The following is an 11,378-nucleotide window of genomic DNA, read 5'->3' as shown; positions in this document are numbered from 1 at the left end:
AGAATTATTTGTTAAAATTAAATTATTTCAACATGGGATGCTGTGACAAGGCATGGGATATTGGATGTTGTTTGCAGGACTTGGATGGAGGGCTGCTGGAGGGATTCTGAGAGGATTATGAGAGGATCTGGTTCCAGCTAACAATAGCAATAAAAGATCAGAATGAGCCTATTAGCAATTCAAATTAGCACTAAATAAATAAATAAATAAAATCTGCGACCAAAAGGCCTTGAGGATGCAGAGACATACAATTATGTCTAAATATAAGTTTTACCTTCCTGTGAAGTCTCTCTTCCACGATTGTTTTACCATCAATTTCTTTTCACATTTCATCAACAGGTTCAGAAACTAGACTCACCATTTTGATTCATTCTCAGATAAGACGGTTGAGAGTTTGTTTCTTCCCCCATGAATTTGAAGTGCTTTTGAAAATTTAGCATTTGGATTTTCTTTTTTTTTTTTTTAACTTTTCACTTCAGAAATTGACCATTTTGTGATATTCTTCTGTCCTAACTTTTGATTTTACCATGACTTTTCGGTCCCTCTTGTTCCTTCTCTTCTGCCTTGCATTTCTTCCATTGATCCAGTCCGAGCTCGACGTTAACTACTACCAGAAAACATGCCCGAAATTCAAGGAAATCGTCCAGAAAACGGTGATAGACAAGCAACAAACGACGCCGACCACAGCCGCCGCCGCCCTCCGCCTCTTCTTCCACGACTGCATGTTGGGAGGCTGCGACGCCTCCGTTCTGGTCTCCAGCAACGCCTTCAACACAGCCGAGCGCGACGCCGACATCAACCTCTCCCTCCCAGGCGATGGCTTCGACGTGGTCGCGCGCGCCAAGAACGCCCTCGAGCTGGAATGCCCCGGTGTTGTATCCTGCGCAGACGTCCTAGCGGAAGCGGCGCGTGACCTCGTCGTCATTGTCGGCGGGCCATTCTACGAGGTCCGATTAGGCCGAAGAGACGGATTGGAATCAAAAGCAAAAGACGCAGAAGGAAAATACCCGAAGCCAACAATGACATTATCCAAAATCATCTCGATCTTCGCATCGAAGGGATTCTCTTTACAAGAAATGGTTGCATTATCGGGTGCCCACACCATAGGATTCTCTCACTGCAGCCAATTCAGCTACAGAATTTTCAATTTCAGCAAGACCTCAGCCAGCGATCCGGCGATGAACAGCATGTACGTAGAAGGATTGAAGAAATTGTGCGCGAACGCAAGCAAAGACCCAGGAATGAGCGCCTTCAACGACGTGATGACGCCGGGGAAGTTCGACAACATGTATTACCGGAACCTGCAGAGAGGATTGGGGTTGCTGGCAACGGATACGGCGTTATGGCTGGACAAGAGGACGAAGTCGTTCGTGGATCTGTATGCAGCGAATCAGAACAAGTTCTTCCAAGATTTCGCTAATGCGATGATCAAGGTTAGCAATCTGGACATCAAGACAGGGAATCAAGGAGAGATTCGTCACAGATGCGACACTTTCAACTCACTGCAACGTTGAGAGTAAGTTTTTTACAATTACAAACACAGATAAACTGATCAATACAGAAATGTAAGATTAAAATGCAAATTATAGAGTTGGTTCCAGTACCACACGATGCATAATCTGAAACCAGAAAAGGCGTGAAATTAAAAAGAAAGAAAGGATGAGAAATTCAGATATTCGTGTTGAGAGCTGAGACCTGGGAAGGAATAGCAGTCTCTTTGTTGTCTTCTTAAGTCCATTGTTATCAAATCTGAGACGCATGAATCAAGCCGATGATCATCGTTTCGGCCAAATAATTCTTTATTTGGGTGTTGGATTCCTGGCTTTAGTAATAAAATACAGAATGTTCATTTAATCAAAAAAAAGAATCAGGATTTTCAATTATGTACGCCCTACTTTCTGTTGCCTGTAATTTGTGCATCTTGGGATCCATTCTTTTTATTTAGTAAAATTTTGAAAAAAATTACGTGAAAATTTTACATCAAAAATTATTATTACAATATATATAAATGATCTTATTTCAATTATTAATTAATATTGTAATAATTAATTTTTTTTTTTGTGTAAGACCTGCATGTATTTCTCTCTAAATTTTTCTGTCATTTTGTCACTCAATCACTGGTTGGATTGTTGAGCAAAACATATATTTCCTCTGTCTCAGAGATAAAATATGTTTAGAGAATATTTGACCTTTCAAAATAGAAAATATTTTGAGAATAATAAAATTTCATTAAATATTTTTATTTTAATATTATTCTTTCTCTTTTTATTTAATATTTATTCTCTGAAAGAAATTAAAATATTTTTATAGAACATTTTTATTTCAATATAAAACATTTTTTAATATCATGAATCCATTTTTATATTGTACATCATGAACTCTTACTATTCAAAGGTTGCCTTTAATTCAATCAAACATCCGTTGGCTAAATCCTCAAACCAATTGTGGGGAAAAAAAATTGTATGGTCAGTGACACTTCCAGGAGAACCAAATATAGCAAAGGCCGGTACGAGAAAGAGTTTTACGCATTGCTGTGTTAAATATATTGGTGGTATTGAAAAAAATAATAATAATAATAACAATGAAATCCCAAAACTGAAAAGTTATGACAGTTAAAGTCTCAACAAAATTTTTTAAAAAATAAATTACAAAGATCAATATAAACAATTACAAACAGAAATATCAATTATAAATTAATATTTTTATTTAAAATTTAAATATTTTATTTACAATTAAAACTCTTAAATTTATTATTATATGAATTAATATTTAAAATTAGTTTTTATAAAAGTTTTATTAAGAATTTAATTGTTATAAATTTATTTTTTTTAGATTTTATTGATATCTAGAGCCGATAATTCGGGCCAAGTTCAAACTCATCCGCAAAAAGTTAAAACAAGACTTGCTATATGATCTTTTTAAAAAGGTGGGATATTTTAAGTTCGATCCAAATAAACCCAACTAAAATAAGCTCAACCGCTGGAATTTTCAGCTAGATATGTATATAAAGTTAGCAACTTCTATCAAATTTAATAAACTAACCCGAACCCAATCCAAAAAAATTAGGATCAAGTTTTGTTATATGAACTTTTAAAAAAAAATAAATATTTCTAACCCGACTTGAGTAAACCCAGGTCACTCCAATCACCAGCTCTATTGGCATTGCACTAAATAAAAATGTCAAGCACATCGTACGGATACACTTATTCACGTTTGAATGAATATTACGGCGCGCATTTGTTAATAGAGCCATGCAGGCCGGTTGTCGAGAGAATCTTTGAATGTCATAGATCTCACAAGCAGCTGGTTACTTTTTTAAAGGAAAAATTAATACGATGGTCCCTCTAATTTCATCATATTTTGAATCAGATCCCTATACATACATATATATATATAACACTTTGATAGATCCTTGTAGTTTATTTTGTTGATCCCGTTAGTCCCTCCTTTTCTCCATTGATAAATGCGCAATAGTTCCCATCTAACCAGATTGTGACTGACAGAGCAAGCAAGTAATTGCATTTTATTCTAGATTTGGTGTTCCGATTTGATTCTTCAAAGAGGCAAGGGTATGAAGGACTAAAACCCATTTAACAAAGGGAATTATGAAACCCAATAAAAGAGGGGGGCTGTAAGGACCTGATGCAAAATCTAGTAAAACCGTAGGAACTCACAAATTAACTATTCCTTCTATTAATTTGGAATTGAAAAGGCGTCAAATCATGCAGAGATAAAAAAATAAAAAAAAAAAAAAGAAACCAACGGCAGTATATACCCTTGAAAGTCCAAACCAATCAGCTGCCTATAATGTCCTTTCGGGCTTTGAGGACGTTTGATAAAATTGGGATGATACAAGAAAGATTGAAATGTCTCCTCACAAGGATGACAAGCAGGAATCAAGAATTAACCGCCTATAATCTGAGCGAGGAATTGGTTGTCTTTATTAAAAATGTGAATAAAAGAAAATGCCAATACAGGATAAATCTAACAAAGTACTTAAGTTATCAAATGTCAAGCACCGATGTTGACAGCGGCAAATATCTTGCCCATTTACATGCTAGCTACTTTGACCTACCATTGAATACTAACGTACCTGGCTCTAACCAGTAACCACCACAGCTTCCTTTACTTCTACCCAAAATTACAACCCGTGCAAAGAGTTGATCCAGCTTCAACAATAAATCAAACAATTTACAAGTATACATTCTGAAGATGAGCTAAAACGAGACAAATTAAAATAAGGGGGGGAAGAATTTTTACAAAAACAATGAGTTGTTGTCATCCTTGACATGCGTGTATGATAGACATATCCATGGGGCCGCCTCCCAACAACATCATGTTGTCACTTTGGCAAAGTCTTCTGCAATAGAACAAGCGCTACACAAACAAGAGTGCAAAGCTCAAAATGTTTTGTCTCTCCATGGTTCACAGATTAGCATAAAATTCTAAAATAAAACTCTACTTGATCAATACGAGCGAGACAAAGGAAGTTGTCAAGACCCAATTCTCACCTCAGCAAGCCTTTCTCTTGTCAACTCTTAAGTGGATGTTATACCATTTCTTCTTTGATCGGCCTCTTGTAAATCTCCTCTCTCTTGGTTGGCTCTCTTCCGTCGCCTCCTTGGAAGAACTTTTACTCCTACTCTTACTTGTACTACGTTTTAGTGGAAAAATGGTATATGATGCATGTATCTCATTTCTTTGCTTCAGTAGCTCATCAATCTGCACAATTATGCCAAGAATAAACAAAAATGCTTCAGTGATAGCTGTAACTAAGACAAATGAAAATAGAAAGGTCCTAACAAGAGGGGAATTTACTAGAAACTCTAAACTTGCCAGTTACTACTCACCACTTGCATTTCTTGAGCATACCTGTTTGTCATCTCTGTAAATTGTGCTAGAACCTATCAACACAAAATGTGAGATTTGATGAAAAGAAACGTGATTAGAACCATATGCGCAACTTAAATCAAAGTTCTGACCTCTCGATATTCACTCTCAAATTTAGATAGTTCTGCCCGTTTAGATAAGATTTGAGCTTCTATGTTCCTGAGGCTCTCTTTTTCTTGACTAAAAGGTGAAGCACAGAGAGCTTCTATTGTATAGCTTGCACTTTTGAAGAAATTGTCACCTAAGTACAGCATCTCACAGTTTACACAAAAGCATAATTACAATAAAAAAATAATTGGAGCACTGAGCACATGGGTACGCATTTACCATAAACAGCAAAAACATGGGTGCCAGCCTTCAATTCTGTTAATTCACATGGTTGGAACCCATCCAGCTTTCTGAAAAATGATGTATCAGGATCCTTAGCAGCAGCTATCTGGATAGAAAACACCCGAAGAAAACATGTTAAGAAAATGAAAAAGACAAAGATTAAATTTGGAGTTGCATTGTTTGATAGACTCACTGAATTTGCTGTTTGATCAAGCCGATAAACAGGAAAACCAAGAAAATACATTCCAGCAGAGGTAACCTTTCCTGTTTTAGCACTATCTTCCTACAATGATAATTAGTAACTTCAAATGTCATTAGGATATTTGGATTTGAAGACACAAACCCAAAGGAATGCTAAGAGAACCACCAAAAAATAAGAATGCACTGGCAGGAAGAAAAATCTCTCTCACCCCCCCCCCAAAAAAAAAAAAAAAAACACACACACACACACAGAGGAAACAGCTTAAATACCTGGAGTGCAAGACTCAATCCACCATTCTCTTCTTGGTCAAAATATAATAACTGTGGAGGGAAAATTCTAATGAGAAGAGATCAATAGACAATAACATAAGGAATGGATGTTGTTATTCAGAATACATTTTCACATACTGTTAAATTTTGGCCAACAATACCAACTAAAATTCATTTAAGAAATGCATATACCTGGATTATGAAATTGAGAGAAAAAGAGGGGGGGTAAGCAAGGCGATAAGTTCAATAAATCAATCTGCCCAAGAATAAAAGCCATCGTCTTTTCAAGGAAGTCATATATTTCTAAGGATTTCAGTGGAAAAATCAATCTACATCTACATATGCCATAAACAAAGCCGGCCAAAGATATTCAAATTCTAACCTTAAATTTGCTTTTGTCAGATGATTGCACCCGACAAACAAAACCAGCCCGTGCTTCCTCTTCTGTTATTGTAACTGAATAGAAGTGAGCACATTGCTTTTCAACCTGATGATGGCCACCAAACAAAAAAAATGAATATTTAACAGAAGACAATGCATATGACAATTGATATAAAAGGAGGATCGATAATCAGAATAGTAAACAGCTTACCCTTCTACATATAGGATGCCCCAAGGGAAGTGGACGAATGGTCACCACACCATTAAGTGCCTCTTCCAAAACAGTTGCTGATACAGTTGTCTTAATTGGCACACCAAGTTTACTGTGATTCATGAATAAAATTAGGGATAAACAAGAGGGAATTAGCAGAGCAGGCAAGTTGTTACCTAAAAAGCGCAGCAAACATTGTATTCACAGCACCCAAACTTGAAAGATCCAACTCCAATTCTTGGCTATCTGATTCAATGGCCTACATAATATGAGATAATCCATCACATCACATGGATTTGATGTCAAGATCCTGAGATAATGTAAAAGTCGATTATCCATAATATGAAACACAATATGCATCACCTCAAATCCAGATGAGTCATACTGACGCCGTTTGTCAGGATCTGACAAGATATTGTATGAAAAGGTGACCTCTTTAAACATATCGGCTGCTTTAGGATCATTAGCATTCTTGTCAGGATGACATCTGAAATGAAACAAATTCAGCAATTTTAGTGCTAAATTGCCTTGATTCAGAAGATAAGGAGCACAGCGAGACTTCAACGAACTGATTGCCCCCGAAGGGCCATTAATATATTTCAGTAATATTCCACTTAAGCATCACTTAGATGCATGAAGCCAATCTGACTGCAAAAGCTGACACTATTCTTCTGAAGGGTGCAATGCATAAATAAAGAATAAAGTATCAACAATTGCCTTGCCATGTTCTATAGCATGACACTACCCTCTTCTTCTCCGTCTAGGATTAAGACAAAGAATACCATCCTAATTTTATTCAACGATAAACATGTTTTGGTAACGTTTGGGGAAACCCAGGAAATTTTTCCATTGGCTCTAGGATCTAATTACTAGTCTTTATACTGTCAGCCTAATCATTTTGAAAAATTATTGTTGCTCAATCATCAATCCTTTGAGTTAACGCGAAGAGCCGACTACTGTCAGTATTATGACACATGTAACCCAGAATTCAGTTTAAGGTTGAACCCAGTAATTCGCTAACCAATCGAATAAGTTACCAATAATCTTGAACTTCCGGAATTGTTCCCCTCCTCTCTTGGCTCCAAGGCTGATTCCCCCTCAAACTATTCAGTCTAACCAGTCCTAAAAGGCATCTTGGTAAGTTAACCTAAGCTTCTAACGCAAAAATCCCGAAAGCTAAATAACTAAAAATTCAAAACTCGCCTACTTACCAACAGCAAGGAAATTATTCAAATTTTCCACAACTAACTTCACGAGAGGGGATAAATTAAAAAAGCTACAAGTCACTCAAAAGAAACAATGTAGACATACTTGAGCGCCATTTTTCGGTAAGCTGTTTTGATTTCCTGATCTGTCGAGTTACGTGAGACGCCGAGTACCTCGTAGGGATCTCGACGAGGCTGCTTCGCAGCATCATGCTTCTCCGATTTCGATCTATGCGCCGGCATTCTAAGTCAACAACTATTTTCAGAAAAACCCTAGAATTTCCTCTTGTCCGATACCCAAAAGCATCAAAACAAGAATTCAAAAATTAGAACCAGGAATTCTCCCTGAGTTGGCCACCTCTTCTAAGGAACTCACCGACAGAACCAAAGCTTCAAAGATCATTGGAAATCTCTCTATCGAAGAGAATAAGAATCAAATTAGAGCGCATCGGACCAGCAACAAGAGATGGAGACAGAGAGTGACAAGAAGACACAAGAAAACGAAGAGGGAATTAGGTGTTCTTTTCTTAATTTATTATTTTTCACAGGCGAATTCGATTCGGGTTATTGGACGCCTGGTGCGTAGTGCGCACGAGCATAGGAAACCCGAAACCGGGCCAGTTCATATAATTTTTTAAAAATTAAAGGATGAATAAACAAATTAGTGTCCAAAAAGTCTCGGACCATAAACTTATTTTTAATCCTTGTTTGTGATTTTAGACTTTTACTATAATTTTTGGATATTTTTGTAATTTTTAAAATTATATTTTATTATTTTTTCATTAACTAATAATTAAAGTTAACTTATATTAATGACAATGATCAGATTATACCATTTTTAAAAGTTAAAAAAATATTATATAAAAAAATAAATTTGCAGTCTAAGATATTTTTGAACTTATAATTTATGAGTTAATTTGTTGATTTAAATTCGATGACAGTACCTAGTACTTGTACTATTTAAATTATTAAAATTTAAATCAATGATTATGAATTTATACTCCACTTAAGATTAATGAATGAATAAATTTATCTAAATTGTTGATCTGAATTTCAATAACTCAAATGGTATAAACGCTCAATGCCTATATAAAGTACAACCATAGAGTGCCTATACTAATTGTTCATTTATCCAAAAAAAAAAAAGCACTTAGGCACATATAATTTGAACCACGCAATCTTTTGATTCTTCTCATTTATTTTGGAAAATAAGTAGTTGGTATTCATTGTAAAAAAAAAAATGTTCCGCATATACACTATATAAAAATATTTTTTTTTATTATGTACAAGTCTCTTTTATCATAAATAATTATATTCAAAATATGATTGGATACTAACATCAACATCTCTTCCTACTAAAATTAGAACATGGCTGAATAAGTCTTCTTGTGTAAACACATAAAGGTGTTTGTGTAAAACGAAAAATATGGCAACTAATTTAAAAATGACCCAATAAATAGCAAATAAATTACAAAAATTTCATTTTTATTAAAGATACTAATGCTATAATTTGTATTTATTTTTTGTTTAAATAAGGAGGATTCTCTACCAAGTACGGAAACTAATTTTCCCTTGGAAAGGGAAAGGCGAAGGCAAATAGTAAAATCCTCCCAACGAGGGTTAATAAAAAATTGAACCTCCAATGCCCAGAACAAGCCAAGTTGGACCTCCACCAAAGTACATAAGCAATTCAGTTTGACCCCTTAAAGCTTTATTTGGTATTATGAAAAGGTTTTTGATAAAATCAGAATAAAAATTGGAATTAAAATAAAATTGTATTTTATAAGTATGTTTGGAATGAAGATGACATCTTGATATAATTTTAATAAATAAATATATGTAAAATAAGAAAAGAAAAAAAAATGTCCCTATCAACAAAAAGACTACCAAAAAGGTCATTCAAACCAAACCCATGTTTTTGTTCTTGTTGAGTGATATTGGGGAGGGAGGGAGGGAGGGAGAAAGGGAGAAATCTTGTGGAAAGCCTTCTAAATTTATTGTTTACTTGCATTTTTATCAACCCCAAGGACCTTGTAAGAATCTATAGTTTTCGGTTCCATGCATTTTTACCATGTTGCTCGCAAAGTTGCAAATTACTAAGTTGAAGACAGTATCGTTGATCTTGATGATCGTCTCTCCACTATAGGTGGGGCTGTTGGCAGAAGTCACAGAGGCGAAAGAAGCACACAGGGTCATCGTCGTCATTCTTGACAATCACCTCCATTCTAATGCGGTAGTTGGAGCAAGGAGACAGCATCAAGACAAGCTTGAAAGGCACCAGCAGCAGTACCACCAAACCAACATCTATGAAAGAGGTTCAAGATAGAGTCAAACTTTCACTACTACAAAATTCTAGATATAAGATGTCCTAAAATATGACGGTTAAAAAAAATTATCATATAATAATAAGGTGAGTGATGGTTAGTGAATATATAACAGGTGTTTCAAACACCCATTATTTATATATATTATTGTATGATATTTAGAAAACTGTCATATAATAGTTTAGATTTTGAACTTTTATAAAAATAAAAATAAATAATACAATATATGACATATGTATAACTATATATGACAAGTTTTAAAACACCCATAGTATATCATTAACCAAATAGATGCCCTAGGCCTTTCTTTTCTTTTAAGCACTTGTTGTTTTTCATCTTGCTCAACTATCCTCTTCCTCGCACGACAATGTTCTTCTTCTCTATCATCATTCACCTTTGATCTAACTCGATGACATCCACATGGTTTGGAGATGATCCTTGTGGTGATGACTATTTGCCGTAATGGTCCGATGTCACTTGCTCCACCATTCATTGCATCAAAGCTCCACAGCCACCGTCCTCGATAAAGCCCACTATGCTGTCCGTGATTCTATTCCAATTTGTGTAGATTGCTCATGACTCAGTTGGTGAAATCATCCTCTGTTGCTCATGATTTAGATCTATGTCATGGGCTTATCTTGGAATCCACCGCAAACCCGTAAGCGATTTTCGATTGTCCATTACTGTTCTTTAGTTGTGATTTACTTGTATAGAAAAAGATTAGCATCTGTTAGCTGTTAGAAGTATTTAATAGGTGGTGTGAAGAAAAAGGATTTATAAAAATAGAATATTTCCGAATGTGGCGTACTATTAAAATATGGGTAGAAATAGGTTGATGATTAAAGTGATGGATTGAGATTTGGTTATATCTAATTAATATTAATTGATTACATTTCATCAAAGCGCGCGCGTGCACACACACATAGTCTTTATGGGAAAAAATATTTTGGAATAGTTTGATTTGGTCAAAAGAAAGGAAAAGAAAAGAGCATAACCATTAAACTAATGTCAAAGCTTATTGCTTAGAGCGTTTGTTTAATCTTGCTTTCTTGCCACTCATTCTAGAATACTATTTACATATACTTCAGCCTAGCTCTGTTTTCTATTTCTAGAACTCTGATACCCACACTATGCAGATATAGCTTGTGATAAATTATATGCATAGAACTTTCCCTTTAGGATGAATGATTACATGAAAGACCTTATAACTTCAACCATTTTTGTGTATTGTTGCAGAAATGGCAGACCAAGGCTCACATTTAGAACTTTATGTCACCTCTTCCTCAGTGCCATCGTTGGGCTAGTTATTTAGAAACCCAAGTTTTGCTTTGTCACATTTGATTTCTCTTTACCTCGATCTTCTTGTTTACTTTGGAATTATTTGATTTCTCTTTATGATCTTGTTTGTCTTGTTGTGTGATTATGTGTTCACCGTAGTGGCTCATACGTGAAACTCTATTTAAGTATATTTAGAGCTTTTATGAATGGTTATAAAGATTTGTCTCGATGTAGGAAAACCAGAGATGTTGTTAAAGGCACAAGCTCTTAGAAAAGAAAAAAGGGTTT

The 11,378-nt window shown here is 35.2% G+C and overlaps 2 protein-coding genes across 2 annotated transcripts; one reads left to right on the top strand and one right to left on the bottom strand.

Moving 5' to 3' along the window:
• Positions 1 to 247: 247 nt before the first annotated feature.
• On the top strand, positions 248 to 1,866 carry LOC129321197 (peroxidase 31-like). The gene has a single exon (XM_054966880.1). The coding sequence runs from the start codon at positions 528 to 530 to the stop codon at positions 1,512 to 1,514; it is 987 nt and encodes a 328-aa protein (XP_054822855.1). The 5' UTR covers positions 248 to 527; the 3' UTR covers positions 1,515 to 1,866.
• Positions 1,867 to 3,919: 2,053 nt separating this feature from the next.
• Positions 3,920 to 7,999, bottom strand: LOC129322641 (chaperone protein dnaJ 16). Its single transcript, XM_054968942.1, has 13 exons — positions 7,865 to 7,999; positions 7,595 to 7,732; positions 6,647 to 6,770; positions 6,460 to 6,542; positions 6,284 to 6,395; positions 6,074 to 6,178; positions 5,692 to 5,742; positions 5,414 to 5,503; positions 5,218 to 5,326; positions 4,983 to 5,131; positions 4,851 to 4,904; positions 4,512 to 4,722; positions 3,920 to 4,377 (listed from the first exon to the last, which is right to left on the bottom strand). Exons 2-12 carry the CDS (start codon positions 7,729 to 7,731, stop codon positions 4,513 to 4,515), a joined length of 1,224 nt encoding a protein of 407 aa, XP_054824917.1. The 5' UTR covers position 7,732; positions 7,865 to 7,999; the 3' UTR covers positions 3,920 to 4,377; position 4,512.
• Positions 8,000 to 11,378: the final 3,379 nt, after the last annotated feature.

Source organism: Prosopis cineraria, unplaced genomic scaffold (assembly GCF_029017545.1).
Source record: "Prosopis cineraria cultivar Desert tree isolate PC_DT_omini unplaced genomic scaffold, ASM2901754v1 PC10, whole genome shotgun sequence".
In the NCBI taxonomy this organism is placed as follows: Eukaryota; Viridiplantae; Streptophyta; class Magnoliopsida; order Fabales; family Fabaceae; genus Prosopis; species Prosopis cineraria.
The sequence above is the reverse complement of the archived record's forward strand: the minus strand, read 5'-3'. Positions and strand labels throughout refer to the sequence as shown.